The 17,591-nt window shown below is 47.2% G+C and overlaps 1 protein-coding gene across 1 annotated transcript in view; it reads left to right on the plus strand.

Annotated features, from left to right (window-relative positions):
* The first annotated feature begins 963 nt into the window (after positions 1–963).
* LOC121088611 (alpha-2-macroglobulin-like protein 1) overlaps positions 964–17,591 on the plus strand; it is a 31,028-nt gene continuing 14,400 nt past the window's right edge. Inside the window, 17 exon segments of the mRNA XM_040594980.1 lie at positions 964–1,047; positions 2,925–2,959; positions 3,021–3,119; positions 7,799–7,982; positions 9,026–9,188; positions 9,536–9,588; positions 10,479–10,496; positions 11,047–11,206; positions 11,811–11,895; positions 12,704–12,818; positions 13,154–13,268; positions 13,652–13,761; positions 14,241–14,408; positions 14,801–15,031; positions 15,431–15,494; positions 16,221–16,366; positions 17,338–17,487. Coding sequence (XP_040450914.1) covers positions 964–1,047; positions 2,925–2,959; positions 3,021–3,119; positions 7,799–7,982; positions 9,026–9,188; positions 9,536–9,588; positions 10,479–10,496; positions 11,047–11,206; positions 11,811–11,895; positions 12,704–12,818; positions 13,154–13,268; positions 13,652–13,761; positions 14,241–14,408; positions 14,801–15,031; positions 15,431–15,494; positions 16,221–16,366; positions 17,338–17,487 — 1,980 coding nt within the window.

Consider the following 17,591-nt stretch of genomic DNA (forward strand, 5'->3'; position numbering starts at 1 on the left):
TTCCACAAGCTGTAAGCCATGTTGGTGGAGAAGTCTTACCATTCCCCTGCTGCCTGGAAGGGTAGGCGTGAGCCAAACAGACAGGGAGGGCCTCAGTCACGACAGAATTTTGGGCCTGGGGAGTGAAAATCTACAGTGAACAGGTGATGGTGCTGAAAAACCTTTAGTACGTGAGGAAGAGTTGTCTTTCCCTAATGGGAACATGATTTATATAAACTTGCTAGGAATGCATGTGTGTATTGTATGTGCGTTTTGTGTTTGTTATTTGAAAAAATATTTTTGTTTGCTTTCTTGAACAGGTAGGTTTGGTCAGTCTGGTGTAGCTTGCAAGTCAGGGTTCAATGAACGCTGGTGGTGTTCAAGGATGAGGTTAACTACCAGCTGAAGATAGTGACTTGCCCATTATTTCGGTTCTTTTAATGAGAGATACCCACCATAGTCCTCCTTTTCAACGGTGTTGCTTCACTTGAAAGTGTCCCAAATGGAGACAATAAATGTTGTTTTGAGTAAAAAGTGACATTTTTTACTAAAATCCCTGTTTTGAAATCGAACAAGTAGAAATCATTTGCTGAAGACTGGGATGAACAATAATTCCCTCCTACACCAACTCTTTGAGTCACTAAACCAAGATGTACTGACATGGCCGCATTTTGCGTGTATGAGAAGATGCTGAAGGGGAAGAATGACATGCATAGAAATGGATGAAGCGGAGTGGAGGCTTGCAGAAGGTGGTGAATGGTGTAACAAGTAGTTGGACAAATGTTGAGAGGATTTGTGGTATAAAGCAGGCAGAGATATGGGGTAAGTAGTGATGTTAAGGAAGCAAACCCCATTTGCCTGAATATGAGAGCTTTGCCCTTGCTTTGTCCTCTATCTTTGATGTCCAGGTGACATCACTGGAGAACCTGCACTGTCTGGTTCTGCACCCCAGACAGATGCCTGGTTGGCTGTGGGGTGCAGAACATGGTGGTGTTTGCCCCCATCGTCTGTGTGCTGCAGTTCCTGGAGAAGGCAGGACAGCTGAGAGAAGAGCTAGAGATTAAAGCTGTGAGATTCTTGCAGACAGGTTCGTCAGATCTGTTACACCATTTCTTTACCTCCAGTACTGAGTGACCTTGTTGCATTATCAGGTGGTTCCTTCTTAAGGAATACAATATGAGTTGTTGCTTCTGGAAAAAAAATCACTTTTATTTCTCTCCCACACAGGCTGCCAGAGGGAGCTTCTCTTCAAAGATAGCAATGGATCCTCCACTGGATTTTGAGGCAGTCATGTGAAAGGCAACTTCTGGTAAACAAATGCCTTTCTCAGTACGGTAAAGAACAAGTCTTCCTAAACTTTCTGCCGTTCCTTATGGAGACCCAGCTGTTGGTAGCCTGTGCTCCTGTCTCAGGGTCTCTCTTCCAGGCTGACAGCCTCCCTGACCAAATGCTTCCTGAGAGCCATGCAGTACATCTTCCTAGGTGACAAGATCACCCAAATGGCTCTGAAGCAGGTGGCCGGGAAGCAGCAGGGTGGTGGCTTCTGTGCACACTTATGGCAGCTCTTCCCCATGGCCACCGACGTGCAGCCAGGAGGCTGGCCCTTGCTCACTAGTCTCACTCCATAGCAGGTGTAAATTTTGGCAAGGGGCTGTGTTTGCTTACGTTTACATACTAAGAGAGGGAATAATAAATAGCAATGTGAGGTACCTCTTGATGGGTATTTCTCTGAACACCCTAATCTTGCTGTTCCGTGTGACAAGCAGGGTATGAGAAGTGACTGTATCTGCTTCTCTTCAGAAGCAAGTTCAGGAACGCTTTAGAAGAAAGACCTATACGATTGTTTAGCTTGGAAAAAGCCCTTAAGATCATCAAGTCCAACCATAAATCTAGTAACGGTGCCAAGTCCACCACTAAACCATGTCCTTAAGCGCCACATCTACACATCTTTTAAATACCTCCAGGGATGGTGACTCAACCACTTCCCTGGGCAGCCTGTTCCAATGCTGGACAACCCTTTTGGTGAAGAAATTTTTCCTAATCTCCAATCTAAACCTCCCCTGGCACACCTGTGCTGTGGATGGGAACTGTTGTTGAGCCATGGCTTAACAGCAAAGGGGAAGCTCAACATAAGGGATGATGAACCCTTTCGTACTTTATCTCTCCCACCTCTCCCTCCTTCTTCTGACTGTTCTAGAAGAAAAGTGGTTTGGAACCAACATGGTCCAAGCAGCTGCTGGCTGGAATGCCTGCAAACACAAGAACCTGGAGATCCCTCACTCATCTGTGATACTGACACGTGACCCTGTGGATTCTTGGCTGGTGAAACTGCAGCATGAGATCCAGACATTGCCCAACTTTCTGCACATATAGCCAGTACAACTTAGGGTGTAAATCATCTCAGTCCTTCCTATGGAAAACAAATATGCTTAATTGCTGTAGGGTGCCCCACAGCTATTTAAATAGTTAGGTGAGTACTCCACCTAGCCCAGCCCTGTAACACTCTGTGGTGTAACATGTCTTAGAGTGTGTGCAGAGACAGAAAATTTAGCTACCTATCTATAGTGTCCCTGAAGTCTTCCTGGTATTTAGCAGCTAGGCCCCTTGATGGCTATCACACCTTCAAACTGTGCAGAGCTTGAGGGAAACTGTTTGGGTCTGGGTGCTGGATGCAATAGCTGGTGTCTGCCGTAGGGAGCAACTTTTGTCACCTTCCCAATGTGCAGTAAAATGAGGACAAAATCCCAACAGAACTGCAGGGTGGGAGAAGAATAAGCTCAGAGAGAAAAGAGCTTTGTTAAATAGAGACTATCTCCCCTGACTGAGCACACCAGTGGGCAGAAAGCCACCCTGTGTGGCAGGTCCTTTCCCTCCAAGTGCCTGGGGACTATGGCTCTGGTCATCTGTGAGCTGGCCAGCTGCTTACTGTGTCCTATCCTTTACAGCTCAGCAAAGGAAGGCTACCCAAAGAAGAAAGCAGAGGAAAAGGAGGGAAGCAAGAGAAGGGACTGATGAGATTGCCAGAGGAAGAAGGATAATCTCTTGATACTTTTCCTCAAAAGGAAGAAATCTTCCCTGTTCCTTTCTTGATGCAGCCTCCAGAATGATGGCACGCCTCTGAACCTGGCATATGTTTGTGTGTCATCAAAATAGCTGGTGCAGGTAGAGCAGCATTATGAATTGCATCTTAACACTGGCTATCTGTTTTATGTTGATGCGTCTTCCACACACCTTTTAATTTTAAACTTCTGAGCCTGTGTTCAGTAATTGTGGGCAAGTCTCTATCACTTGCTGTGTGGTTCATCTCCAGTTGTATGCTCAGTCCTACGTTAAATAGAAAAGGCACAGTCACAAGAATTTCAGGAAATATCCTGACTTTGAGTGTAGCCTTCTGCCCAGTGTCTGGCAGTGTTCAAAGATCAGCTCTTCCAAGTTATTGCAATGTCTCAGGTCAGTTTACTGTGACTGTTTCTATACAAAATGATTTTTGGTTGGCCCTTCCACCAAGAAGGGGCTCCTTGGGTGTAATCAAAGTTGCCACTTAACTAAGAAAGTAAGTGGCTTTACCAAAATTTAGAATCTCGTGTAATGCCTGACAAATACGTCCACAAATATATTACATATACTAGAGGCTTCCCCACAATTATTCTGCTGGAACTTGCTTTATCTAGACCCCAAACTTTACCTTCTGGTTTAAGTTTTGATTCTTTGTTAACACTAGAGATGATTTCTAAGCCACAGCATTCAGATCTGGAGGTCTTTGTGGTTTTGGTTGAGCCAGTTTACCAACTTGTAAAAGTTTTCAACTTCCATGAGTGCTGATCTACTTGATTTGAATTTACAAGTCAGGACATTGTGATTCGGAGAAGTCTGGAGTGGTGGTGAGACTTTCTGAGTTCAGCGGGGTCAATAGGAGAGATGAAGCAAGAAGCAGAACTTTGGTTTTAGGCGAAGGAGGTTCAGAAGATATTAGACTCTTTCAATGGGTTGTGTGGATTTTCGGAGTGGTAGCTAGAAATTGGTGGCACTAGTTATTTGTGCCCTTTAGTGAAAAGTAAGCAAAGCTGCAGGTTTCAGGGTTCACACCTGTTCTTTGGAGAGAGATCCGTGGCACACCCATGGTTTGAGAGCTTTCTTGTGAAGGTTTCCAAACTCCCTTGGGCATAGTTTTATAATTCTCCAAAGCTCAATTCCACATTTAAATTAAATAAAAATTTAACACATTTAAAGCCTACAGTCTAATGGCTTGCACTAGATTTCTGGGCAAAAATTTCAGAAGACCTGCAGTTCTTTGAATGATCTTGGTGTAGAAGCCAAGCATTGAGAGAGGCATAGGACAGTTTACACTATGTTGCCTTCAAGCTTTCTGACCCAGTTAGTTCCTGCTCCTTCTGCTGTGTTTGTCCAGGTGTGTTCTCAATTCCTTGCTTGGCTTTGGTGCAGTGGAAAAATTCAGCTGTCAAGGCAGCAGAAAGTGGGTGCAGCAGTCTGCCGTGGCATTACAGAGAGATTCTTTTGAGGGATTTCGTTATGTTATGGATGGTGGTCAGGTTGCAGAAATATTATGGCTTCACAGATGTTCGTGAACCCTGCATGGACCGTGAAGTATCCTTCATGCAGAAGTATCCTTCGCTATCAGAACACAAGGATATCAAATCTCATTGTCTTTGAAGGTGCTACAGAGTAGTTACAGAGTTGTGCATATGTGCGTGTGAGAGGCGAGCTGGAAATGTCAGTGATGGGGAGCATGAAGTTGGATGCAAAGGAAAGAAGGCAACAATGGAGGAGGCCCTAGGCCTGTATGAAGCTGGTGATGAGTGTCTAGAGGAGAATGAAGAATGATTCAGTTGCTTAGATGAGTTATTCTGCACTACAGGCTCTCTAACAGATGTGATTCTTCAAAGAAGCCGATTACTTCCTCCTCTCTGCACAGCGTGCTGTCAGTGCTCTGCAGACTTCACTGCTTCCCCAGTACTCTTCTCATTGATACTATTGCCTTTTTTATTTCTTCAAAGATATTAAAACATTGGAATGATTTCTAAAGTGTCATTACTCCTGATCCTCATTCTGAATCATGGAAGATGTCTTCCGTGATCATAGGTGTGACCTTTACTAAGTCTCCTCTTCTTCCTTTTCATTTTTGACTCAAGTTATCTGTGGAGAATTGGCGTTGTCAGTATGTACTATGTTCTTTGCTCCAGCTGAACAGTGTGTTTTCAGCGGGGGCAGATCCTTTACTCCCCATGGGCCTTTTGGCTCAGCGCTTCTATCACAAAAGGCCGCCTCATTTAGGGAGAGAAGCTACAGAACTAGAAACTGTGCACAGCCTTGCTGTGCTCTCTCCATTTCAGAGCCTTTGTTCGGGTCTATGACACCTGTGCGGCTGTCAGTCACTGCCTTTGATGCAGATCCTTCAAATGTATGTTCCTGTGACCAAGAGCCAGGTTTGCTGAAGCCAAGCAAGGAATAGAGAACGCACCTGGGCAAACACAGCAGGAGGAGCACCACGGTGGGGACACGGTCAGAGAGATCTCCCTGGTGCTGGCCCTGGTCAGAAGCCTGCTGGCAGCTGGACCTCTCTGGCTATGGTTCATTGATTTATGACAGATCCGGCTCGTGCTTTCTGTAGGGAAATCTCAGGTTTTAGTTAAAAGTGTATACGTTTGCCTGCCATTCTCGGTAATATGACCTTCCTTCACAAAGAGACAAGAATGGGGATAATGTGTCCATCAAAATAAAAAGTGTCCAGTCCTCCTTGCCTAGGAGCCTGACATTTAGACCACCTCAAAGCTGATTTCTGAAATCAGTTGGGATATCTGGTGTCTGGCCGGTGATCTCAATCAGTTGAACAGTAAAATATTTACTTGAGACACAGGCATTGCTAGCAGTAACAGCTCCTGTGCGTAATGTATAGCCCCCAGGATGCATGCTTGTTCTAGAGTGGCCCAGTGATAGACGTAAAATGGAGATCTGTCTTCCCAACCCCATCTGGAAAAAGAGTGTGAAGAGCCTTGGGAACAGGGATCCCAAATTAGCTGGAAATTTCTGGGTGTCCTGGAAGCTGGTTTTGCCAGACGAAGAGATCCCAACCAGCTGCTTGAGTAACGTCATGTTGGGACCCAGCTATGGAAAGCTTAGGCTGCATCAGCTGTATTAAACAGCACTGGGAAATATTTCCAGGCACAGAGCTGTAGCTGTCTGTATTCTTAGGACAGTCCCCGGCACATTTCAGCCTGGGCGAGCTTATGCTGTCTCACACACATCTCAGGTGTGGTTAATGCAATCTGTGTACCACTCACAACGGGCAATTTACATGGTGACCACGCTTGTCTGGAGGCCTGGCTGGTTAAACAGCATAATTGTCTACCCTTCTGTGCAGGTTGTCATCAGTGCTAGCAGATGTCCCATGTGTTAACCTGATGCTCAGGTTCAAAACCTGAACCAAAATGCTGTATCCCTGTTCCCTAGACCTTTCAGACCCAGACATGAACAATGAGGAACTGGAACCAGTTCCTGAGCCCCTCTCCTTGCAGGTTAGTGCCACTGCTAATGGGTGTTGCAGGGAGCTGGTGGAGACCTCTGTTGGCCAATATATATTTCCATTTCCCTCATTGTATGCAGGGAAGGAAAAGGCCACGTCGTTGGTTCATTAGCGGTTGCTGGCTGGTGGGAGTGTTGCTGCAGTGCTTCCTTATGCACGTGCAAGGATTTGGTCCCGTTCTCAAGCCAAACGGCCTAAGGAGATCCACAGCCCCATAGTCTGATCCAGAGCTACTGAGCCTCTGTCCCAAACGACAACGCTGCCTGCCGTGTGCTGGGGTGAGGTCTCGCTGCCGGCTGCACAGCCGCAATCCATCTCCGGCTGAAACAAAGGGACGCAAGTGACAAGTGATCAGGACCTGGCCTGGGTCACTGATCAGCAAAGTTCTCTCTGTTTTTTGGTTTTTGTTTTTTTTTACCATGAGAAGCCCATTTGGTTAGATGTCTCCATGGCAGCCTTGCAGGAGGGGATGTCCTGAACTGGTGGATGGTGGCCAAAGCGGCTGCTATTGGCTGAGGGGCACTTGGTGCAGCGCACCCATCCCACTGCTGCCTGCGTATAACCTCAGGAGAGAGGAAGCGGTGGGGAGAGACCGGCTTGTCCCCCCATCCCACCTCTTTGTTTAGGCTGTGCTAGAAAGAAGTTCCCCCCTAAAAACAGCCTCAGTGATTTCAGAGGAAGAGGGCTATTGGAGACTGGGCAGCAAGATCCCCCAGGATGAGGACAGCCATCCTCCTGAGCCTTCTGTTCCACACTGCAGCTGCTTTTCACCAACTGTGAGTGATGCTGAACTTCTGTTTCGGTCTATTTTGTGAAGGCATCAGTCTTAAGTAGATGGACCACATTCCATGCTGTCAGCTCTTGTGCTTCCCGCTCTATCAGATCACCCCAAAGGGTAGCTGTGCCGTGCACCTTGCCTCCCATGCATTAGCTTCTCCAGTTGCCACACCAGATCAAATCACTGGTGTCTAGATTGCAAGATTGAGGCCAATTCTTCTGAAGACCTGAAGGGATTTGGGGGAGTTCAAGGGATGGCTGGAGTTAAGGGGTTTGAAAAAGATTGTAGGGCTATACCTAAGCTAATCAACCAGGAACTATTTCTCAAGTTATCAGTAAAGCAATCACTTTCTTGGGTTCACTGTTGCTTTTGAATATTGACTGCAGCCATGGCACGTTGCTGAGGAATTCTGCAGTAGTGGGCCACTGCAGGGAAGCTCTTTTGCATCTCTGAGTCTTCAACATGATGCTACCTCTGATGTCTTCTTTCCCCTGCCCCAGACATTACCTGGTGGTGATCCCTGCAGATCTCCGCTACCCATCCACCCAAGTTGCCTGCCTGCATATCACCTGTTATGAAGCAAAGGTTCAAGTGAACCTGGTCCTGGAGCGTTCTGCAGGATATGAGCTCTTAATGCAAGAAACCATCCAGAAGGAGAAGACTTTCAAGTGCGCTAAGTTCTGGGTGAGCTGCCCTAGGCAAATGCCATCACTGATTTTCCCTTCAGGAACTCCCCTTGTGTTACTCCCTAACCAGGGATAATGTGGACAGGGTGTATTTTGCCTTGAAGTGAGACTGCTAGGAAGGGGAATGGTTGGTGACTAGGGATGTATAGCCCAGCACAGTGTCTGTTTGTCAGCACCGAATTCCCCTTCTGAATCTAATTTTTAAATTGAAGTTACATTCGTTAAAATCTACCGTGCTTCTGGATACTTAAGAAGAACCCACCTGCTTCCACCTCTTCCATCCCAGACCAGATGAAGCAGCTTTAGCTCTTCTCTGAAGGCCTTGTACAGCTCCAAAGCTAAAGCTTGGGGAAATGGTGGTTTGCATGACGTACTGCAGTTTGTAGGACCCGAAGTCGGGCAGCAGCTCAGCACTTAGGAGCTACTGAAGATGGAAATGGAAAGTGCTTGTTATTTTTAAATATCATCTCAGAGCTTATTCATTGTTAGTGAGATTGTAGACAAGATCTAGGATAAGGTAGATGTGCCTAACAGTATCACTTCTATTATACAGTATATTCTGTCTGAGGCTGCTGGGGTCTTTGGTTGCTGGAATCAGGAAGACCCTCCGGTTTTCTCTTCTAATCTGGCTTTCTTACTTGTACATGCTGGGTAACTCTGAAGGCCTGGCATTTAAGGCTGTGCTACAGCTCGATCTCTCTCCTTTGATTCCCTGCTACCATCTCCCACCTTTCTGGCATCTGCCCATCTTCCTGACCAAGCCTGAACACTCACAGGTGTCAGGCATCTGCTTGTTACCGGAGGCAAAGTTCCTTAACCAGGGGTGGAAAGGACAGATTCCGTGACATGCAGGGCTTCCTGCTGTCATGTGGAACTGAGTGAGATCTGGATGTGATCCGGATCCTGATATTGGAGGGCATGTCCTGGTACAGGTGGAGGGGAACTGAAACCGGTTAGTTCTTCCACTTTATTCTGAATTCCTGCTCAGGGCCCCCAGAAGATTACCTGGGGGCTGCGTGCTCTCCTTTCCTGTTTGTGTAGGTTGCACCTCCAGCTGATGGCACAGAGGAGATTGCCACTGTCAAACTGACCATCACAGGCAAAGGGGTCAGTATTGAGGAGAAGAAAAAGGTCCTGATCTTCAAAGCCAGCAGTGGTACCTTCATCCAAACAGACAAGCCTGTCTATCAACCAGGGCAGACAGGTGAGAACTGCAAATGGGATCAGCCATGGCTAGGCTTTCTGCTGGGAACACCATATGGAAAGCCTGCAATTGCCTGAAATTCACGGTCAGGAAAGGCAGAAGGCTCTGAGAAAATGTCTCTTGTTGAGTGATGTTTTCAGGTGGCTGTTATGTCCAGGTTGTGGTGACTGTGAAGTTGCAGGAGGCAGTAGGTCATTGTCCGTGGTTTGTTTCATGTGGGAATGTCCGTATCAGTTATCACAAATGTGTATAGAATGGAGACAGGAGCTGGGGAAACAGGTAGAGTAAGGGTCTGTAGGGAAGAACTGAGATCTGATAAATGTGTTCCCTGATTTCCTCACCTTCAGTGAAATTTCGCATTGTGACTCTGGATGAGGAATTCACTGCACTCAACGATTCGGTAAGCCAGCCGTGGGGGGGCTGTGGAAAAGCTGCCTTGTTCCATGCGTGGATCCTGCTTTCTTTCTGCCCTGCTCATCTGCCGAAGCTCCAACTTTTCCACATTTGTCCCTGGACCGGGCTTGATGGGTGTCCAGAGGAGAACAGTAACTCAAGTAAAGGCTGGTAACTCAGGAAGGTGGCGTACATGTCTCATGGTCATTTTGGTAAAATGGTCACGCAAGAACAAGTATGGGACGTACCGATTGCTGATGCGATGGTGTCATGTAGGGAGTGAATAGTTTGCGATCCAGATGTGTGGTAGGGAGGGGTGTTCTACATCTGGCTCCTGTGAGTTGGAACGTGGGAAATTCTGATTAGGTATTAGGACAAACTTTTTCATTGTGATGGTAATCAGATGTTGAAACAGGTGCCCAGAGAAGGCATTTTCATCCTTGGAGATGTTAAAAACTCAACTGGAGAAGGCTATGAGCAATCTGCTCTAAGACATGCTTCAGCGGGGTGTTGGACTAGGTGACCTCCAGAGGTTCCTTCCAAACTATGTGATCCTATACCTCTGTGACACCCTTAAAACTGCAGCTGAGCCAGAGCCTAGGTTTGCTTGGACAGTGAGTTTTCCTGATGAAGGACTCTGCCAGGAGGTCAGTAGCAAGTGCTGGGTGACCTCCAGCTCTTTTCCTTTCCCTTGCTCCAGACCTTACTGTAAAGGACTCACCTAATATTTCTTCTTTTTGGTGACATTTGTTTTACTTTATATTGTTGTCAGTGCTCTGAATTTCAAAATCCCGAGTTGCACATCCTTCAGAGAGGGCGTGTGCATCCAAAGTACCTTGTGTGTGCTGCTGGCATGTGTTTGTGTTTTCTAATGGTTTTTGCCTTTTCTTCCCCCAGATTTCCCTGTTTCTTCAGGTGAGTGACGCTGAAATCTAGGGTTGCAGAGATGTTGGTGGCAGCCATTTCACTGGGCTATTCATATGCGGTTCCTGGTAGATTTTACAGACCTCTGAGTGGAATTTGTAAAACTTCAAGGTTTCTTAAACTAACATACTCCTTACAGTTTCTCTTTATGTACTTACTTGAGTTTATGCTTCCAGTTACTTCAGTAGAAATTTGAGTTGTTTTAGACTTGCAGTATAGATTATATTGTATTTTATATATATAATGTATATATATAGAGAGTATAGATAAGTCAGCGTAGAGCTTTACAACAGAATTTAGAACTGTGAAGGATCTTTCCTTGAGATTGGAATTTAGATAAGTGTTAGAAGGAGACTCAGATGCTGGGAGCAGAATCTGAGCATTACATTGTCGTCAGAATTCTTGACCAGCATATACCAAACCTCATTCCTTAGCTATAGAAGCAGGTAGTCTGCAGCAGTGAAATCCCGAAGCTCGGTTCCTATGGGGTGTGGATCACTGAGCTGCTGAACAACTGTTTCTTCCTTCCTTGTGGGTGTAGGACCCGAAGAACAACCGGATAGAGCAGTGGCTGAATGTGGTCCCCCAAGATGGCATTGTAGATCTGTCTTTCAAGTTGAGCGACGAGCCTCTGCTGGGGACATACGTCATCAATATAACCAATGCAAAAGCGTACGGCACCTTCTCCGTTGAGGAGTATGGTATGAGCATGTGGGAGATGTGTCTGAGCTGCAGAAGGGACTTGCACTCTTGAGCCAGGAAGCTGTGTGTTTATTCCATTATAACCACCCAAGGAGCAAATGAGAAAAGAAATAGCATCTGTCACAGAAGAGAGTGAGCTGAGGCTCAGGAGAGAGGGACCATGGTGGGACCTTGGGTCAGTGTGTGGGAGGAATGTTGTGCATGGCCTCAGACCTTTGCCACAGCTGATTCCTGCAGATCTCAGTGTCAGACAAAACAAGGTCATTTAGGATGGGCTTTTCCAGGGAGTATGATGTCCAGTGCCATCCCACTTCTCTTTCCATCCCCGAATTAACCGTGTTGGGAGGCGAGCCTTCTCTCAGTGCAAGTAGCTGTCAGAAGTGCAGGATCATGGACATGTTTGGGTCTTAGTTCTAAAAGGAGCAATCAGCCAGGGTATACACACAAATGTGTTAAAGAAAGAAGGAAAAGCTTCCCTTTCCCCTTCTCACCACCTTCCCTCTCAATTTCCTGGCTCTTATTTCACTATAGTTTATCTTCATGTTGATTCTCTCGGAAGGTTGTCCCTGGCATTTCCTATAGTTCTCTGTTTTTTCCTTTCAGTGCTGCCAAAATTTGAAGTGAACTTTGAGGCACCAAATCAGATTTATGTGCTAGATAAAACCTTCCCACTCCGGGTATGTGGCAGGTGAGGATTCTGCTTTGAGGGATGGCCCTGTGTTAATTTCTGGCCAGATGAGTACAAGATGGCTAGGTAACCATGAGGAGCTCAGGGGAAATTTACAGTTTTCAGTTACTCCTTCAGTTGTAGGAGTCCAGAATCTTCCATGGCAGCTGTTTGCACCCCGACGCAACACAAAACATTCCTATATCTGTCCTTCTGGTACTCTAATGTCCCGTTTCTAAGAACACTCCACAAGTCTACATGCAAAACCTGGGGGAACAACTTATCTTTTGACAAGAAGCTATTTGTGGGGCAGAACTTGGCAGCTGTTTGCTGTTCATCTCCCTGCAGCACAAACTCATGGGAAATGAAGGGAAACTTTTCCAGATAATGCTGTAGCAGAAACTGGAGAGGCAAAAAGGAATTGCCTCAGGTACTGTCCAAGGACAACACTAGGGTTAACAGCCTCCTGTAAAGGTGTTTTATTAATGGCCCATGCTTCTGCTTATAAGATAATGCATGCCTTCAGCATATCCTGGGGTTATGGATAAAGTGCAGAGCTGTGTGCTCAGTCAGCACCTAGAACACTGTGGTTTCCCAGAATAGATTAGTTTGGCACTAATTGTATCACAGAGCCCTTGATCTCCATCGCTGCAGTGCCCCAGTCTGACCCTGTTACTGGGTCAGGGCTCCTGGGCCTGCTGTATGGCTGCCACTCCTGTGCTGCGTTGTGAATATCCATGAGTAAGTGGCCTCTGGAGTTACGCGAAGCAAGCCCTGTGCTCTTTTGCTGTGTGTGACTGTCTTTTCCTTTCCCTGGTCCCCCAAACAGATACACCTATGGGAAAGGTGTCCAGGGGATGGTCCATGTGAGCCTCTGTCAGAAGGTAGCTCTGTTCCTGCCCAGTGCTTCCAAACCTGATCTCTGTCAGGAATTCAATAAGCAGGTAAGATGCTCAGCAGGAGCTGAGCCCTATTCGGGGACATTTGTGCTCAGCCCCACGGTAAGGGAACGCTGCTGGAGGCTTTAGCTGAAATAATGATGATGTTACTCTGTGGATCTGGCTGCTTGGCCAGTGGTCTACTGGTGCTGCTTCTTAGTAGCTGTGCCTGGTGACTATGGCTGCATGTGCATCATGTGCCCGCTCCACAACATGGACCGCTATGTCAAAAGGCAAGCTCCCTGAGAGCGGGGATTTTGGGCTGCTCTTTCTGCACCATTTGGGTAATTTCTAACATAAGCGCCTTGCTCGGACCTTGTTTCCTTTCTCTGTACTTTCAGACAGATGAGACTGGTTGCTTCTTCACAAATGTGAGTCTTTCGTCCTTCAGTCGAGACTTTCGGTACTATCAGGACAGCATAGTTGCAGAGGCCTTGCTGAGGGAGGATGGCACAGGTAACTGGAAACATCTCTGGTGGCTGGGAAAAGGCATGTGAAGACACTAATTTTGCCAAGAACACTAGAGACTTTCAGGCTAGTGTTCTGAGCTTTCTGAGCCCATTGGGTCCTGCCGTCTAACCTCACAGACACACACACACACTCTGAGTGCCTGCAGTCTAGGGTGGTAAAGCTTAGGGGCTTCTCTGAGGGCTAGAAGTAAGTGGGAGGAAGTCTAGATGCCCAGAGCCCTGGGCAGATCATCTCCTTGGAATGAAGTGTGTGTGCAGCTGAACATGTGCATCAGTGTTACCGGTGGGTCACTCTGCAGGGAAATGGCTGGGGGGTGCTTGGCTTCCTTGCTCCCTCCCTTATGTTTCTGTCTTGCTGCTTTCATTCAGAGACACACGCCAGTGCTTCCCACAAAGTACTCATCTCCAAGACTGGCGGGATGGCTTTGTTTGATGATGTGAATTCTTACTACCACGCTGGAGAGATGTACAGGGGGAAGGTAATTCCCAGTTACGGTCCTTTGGAGGGGAGAGTGTGAGCAATGCCTTCACAGCAACTGTTACCTAGCGTCTTTTCCAACCTCACCTCCAGCCAAGGGCTGGGGAGGGCATGACTGACTCCCAGAGATGAAACTCTTGAATTGTCAAAAGTGAGAATAGCACCCAAGACTGCCATTAGCCAAATAAGCCTTGAGTAGCAGCAGTTATGGGCATCCATATGCGGGGCGCAAATGCAAATGTCTGGAATTTCAGCAGCTGGGAGGCTGCCAGCAGTGAAGGGGTAGAGAGCGTGGGGGTAAATGAACGTGATAGTGCAAGTGACAATAGGAGATGACCAGTAGCAGTGTTGATAATATTGTTAATGACTGAAAGGGTGACCTTGCTGTCTTTGGAAATGCTGCTCCAGACTTGGAGAAGCAGGAGATTCTGTCTGTTGATTACTCTTCTGCATTTCTCTCGCTCACCACCATGTTCTTAGATTAAAGTCATTGACTACCAAGGCAAGGCACTGAAGCACAAAACAGTCCTCCTTGTAGTAAGGTGTGGTGAGCAGCAATTTAAGCAGAAGTACACCACTGGGGACGCTGGGACAGCTTCATTTAGCCTGAACACGACTGCTTGGAACAGCACCTCAGCCTCCCTGGAGGTAAGTGAGGAAGGGTCCGTTGTGTTGGCCGGGGTATGCATGCGTTTCAGAGCTATTTACTGCCCCACAGACATCTCCCTAGTTTCTTCCTGAAGGACAGTAATTCAAACGCAAAGCACCTCAGCATGTTCTGAATCTCAGCTCCCTCTGAGAGCTTATTCCCCAAATCCTGGTTGTTTTTCTCATGAGCTCTCCATACAGAGACCTGTGCTATGGTGTTGTTCAGACTTCATCTGAGCTTCTTACCAAGCTGCGGCTATGGTGATTTGTAGCTGACTCGCTTAACAAGAGAAATTAAACTACAGAAATTAACTGGTTTCTGTGTTTTGTTTTGTTTGGTGTTTTTTTGTTTTGTTTTGTTTTTGGTTTTGTTTTTTTTTTTGTCTCACCAGGCAAGTGTCCTGCATCAAGATTTGGATATAGAGACTAGGACAGTTGATTTGAGTTACAAGCAAGCCTCTCATTTCATACGTCCATTCTACAGCACCAGCAGGAGTTTTCTCTCTATTGTCCGTGTGGCAGAAACAATGCCCTGCGGGAAAAAGCAAGCTGTCCAGGTGGACTTCAGAATTTATCAGGAGGACCTGGAACATGGGCCCAAGCGTGTCATTTTCTCCTACTTTGTGAGTTTCTAGGGAAGTGCTAGTGGGTGATAGCTCAGGGCACAAGACCAGCATCTCCTGCAGATTCAAGCCTGATATAGAATAGATTTGGCTCGTCCCAGGACAGGTGGCTTATCCAGCTATCATGGGGCTGGATCCTGGAGCTGCAGTAATAGCAAGAAAGGCAGAACCTTTCTTTTGGGCTCCGCACGGATGCAGGGGCAGGTATTGGCCCTGCCTGTCCTCCCCCAAGCCTCTTGATCCCCTGAGCTCTGCTGGCTGCCTGAGAGTGAGTGAAACTTGTGTTACTCCCCCTGCCTGACCCCATTTAATCTCCATTTTCAGGGTTACTTTGATCTGCGCAGTGATCTCAAAGACTATGTGAATGGCATTCCCTTTCCTTTCTGTATTCTTCCCTAGGTCACAGGGAAAAGAGGGCTAGTCCATGCAGGTCAGAAGACTGTTTGGGTTGGGCTGCCAAAATGTAAGTGCACTCCCCTGTTTCATGTCCAGCAAGCACTCAGTGGTCTCTGGCATCCCTTCTTATTTGGATATCTGGCATAAGCCTCTTTGCAATTCAGAGCTGGCTCACCACTTCTCTGTTGCATCAGAACAATGTTCCTTTCCAGCTTTCATGTTTCCTTTTACCTCCTGCTTTGTACTGAGAGAACAATACTCAGTATTTCCCAGCCCATAGGCTCATCCTCTGTTTTCATTTTCAAAGTCTCCTTTTGGTCCCTCTGCAAGTGGCATGAAACTATAGCCTTACCCTCTATCAAAACTCTCCTATTTTAATTTGCAATCGTGTCTACAAATAACCTGAGCAGTTGGGATGCCACCACTTATAATTTTGATGGGTGTTGACTCACTGTTGTTGATTTCTCCAGCTCTTTATTTAAAAACCTTTGTTGGTGTTGGGAGGCTTTGAAAAATAGCCGAGACTCTTTGTTCTTTGCGGAGCTAAGCTTGAACTCCAAAGAGCTGTTTTATCTCCTTGAGGGAATGAACAGAAACAGAAAATGTCTTTTGCTGGTCTTGAGTACCAGATCCAGAGATATGCTGGTTATTTCAGTGGTTTCCAGAAATCTCCTTGGTTCTGAAAGACTTGAGGAAAAGAATTAAACAGGCACATGCAGAATGGCAAAAGCTGATCAGAATCCATATTCACTACTGGATCTACTTTCTCTTCCTCCCTCTCTTCTCCATCTAGTGCTGAAAGACTTCTTCTCCATCCCTCTTACCTTCAGCTCCATCTATGCCCCAGCTCCAAGAATTGTTGTTTATGTTATCTTCCCTAATGGAAAAATCATCGCTGATTCTGCCACCTTCAGCGTCTCCATGTGTTTCAGAAATAAGGTGAGATGTGTGTCCGAGGCCGTGGCTAAATGTGTGAGAGCCTGTGTGTCTGCTGCAGTGACAGAAGAGGCTGAGGAATATGCAGCATGTGTAGCTGTGCACGGCTGATACTGTGTGGGATGCTGTTACGTGAACTGCAGTATGTGAGTGGTGAAGTGTGCTGTGGTGTGTGGAGCGAGGGTGTGCTGAGGGCGGCGGGGGCTGCTGCGGTGCTTGGGAAAGGCGGAGAATTGCTGTGTCTGTCTCCATAGGCTTGTATAGCAACTGCAACCCAGTAGGATGACAGCCCAGCAGAGGTTATTAGTGCAATTCCCAGGATAGCTCAAGGCTGCTCTGCTGCATTAGCAGATGGATTTGTTAGTATGTGGTGTTGGGAAGACAGCTGAAAGTGGCCAATAGAAGAAACGGATTTTATGGGCCATCCAGAAAGGGCTGTGTGCTTGTGGTCCTTCTGACATCCGTGGGAATGTGCTTTCTTGGTGTGCACTCCAAAGGTGAACTTCTGAGGACTGGCATTATCCCTGCTCTACAGCTGTTTACCTGCCACAGACAGTCAGATTCAAGCACGAACAGGAGGTGCTTCAGATCAACCGCACAAAGAGCCCGGAGATAAGGACTAGGCTTATTTTTGATCTGGGGCTCCAAAAGGAGCAGAAAGACAGCAGTGTGAGGTGTGTGACAGCTGGCTGGTGTGCTGGGTTCTGACACAGGAGTGTCGGCAGTACTGTGAGCTGCGCACACTGACGGTCCCCCCTCTGCCATCTTTCCTGTTAGAACCTCAAAGTGATGATTTTTTAAATACTTTCTGGGGCGGGGTGTCTGTGTATGTCCTGGGGAAGATTCCTCTGGTTTCCATCCAAGCCCAGCCCTTGGAAACTCTCTTCACGTAGGTCCCTTCCCTGCTGAGGGAGCGGTAGGGTGGCCAGCAGCAGCAGTGCCACCCAGGTGTTGCCTGCATTCTGCCCATCCAGGTGGAGCTGAGCTTTTCAACGCCCGAGACTCTTCCCGGGTCAGAGGTTGGTGTCCGCCTGTTGGCAGCTCCTGGGTCCATGTGTGCCGTCTGGGCTGTGGATCCCAGCGTCCCCTTGCCGAAGCCAGGAAAAGAGCTCAGCAGCTCCTTGGTGAGTGAGCCTTCTTCCCTTCCCTGGTACTGACATGGAGAGGGAGGCAGGGATGCCACTGCATCTGTGCAAAGCTTATCTCCCAAGGAGCTCAAAGCACTGGG

This window comes from Falco naumanni, chromosome 5, assembly GCF_017639655.2.
Source record: "Falco naumanni isolate bFalNau1 chromosome 5, bFalNau1.pat, whole genome shotgun sequence".
Classification (NCBI taxonomy): domain Eukaryota; kingdom Metazoa; phylum Chordata; class Aves; order Falconiformes; family Falconidae; genus Falco; species Falco naumanni.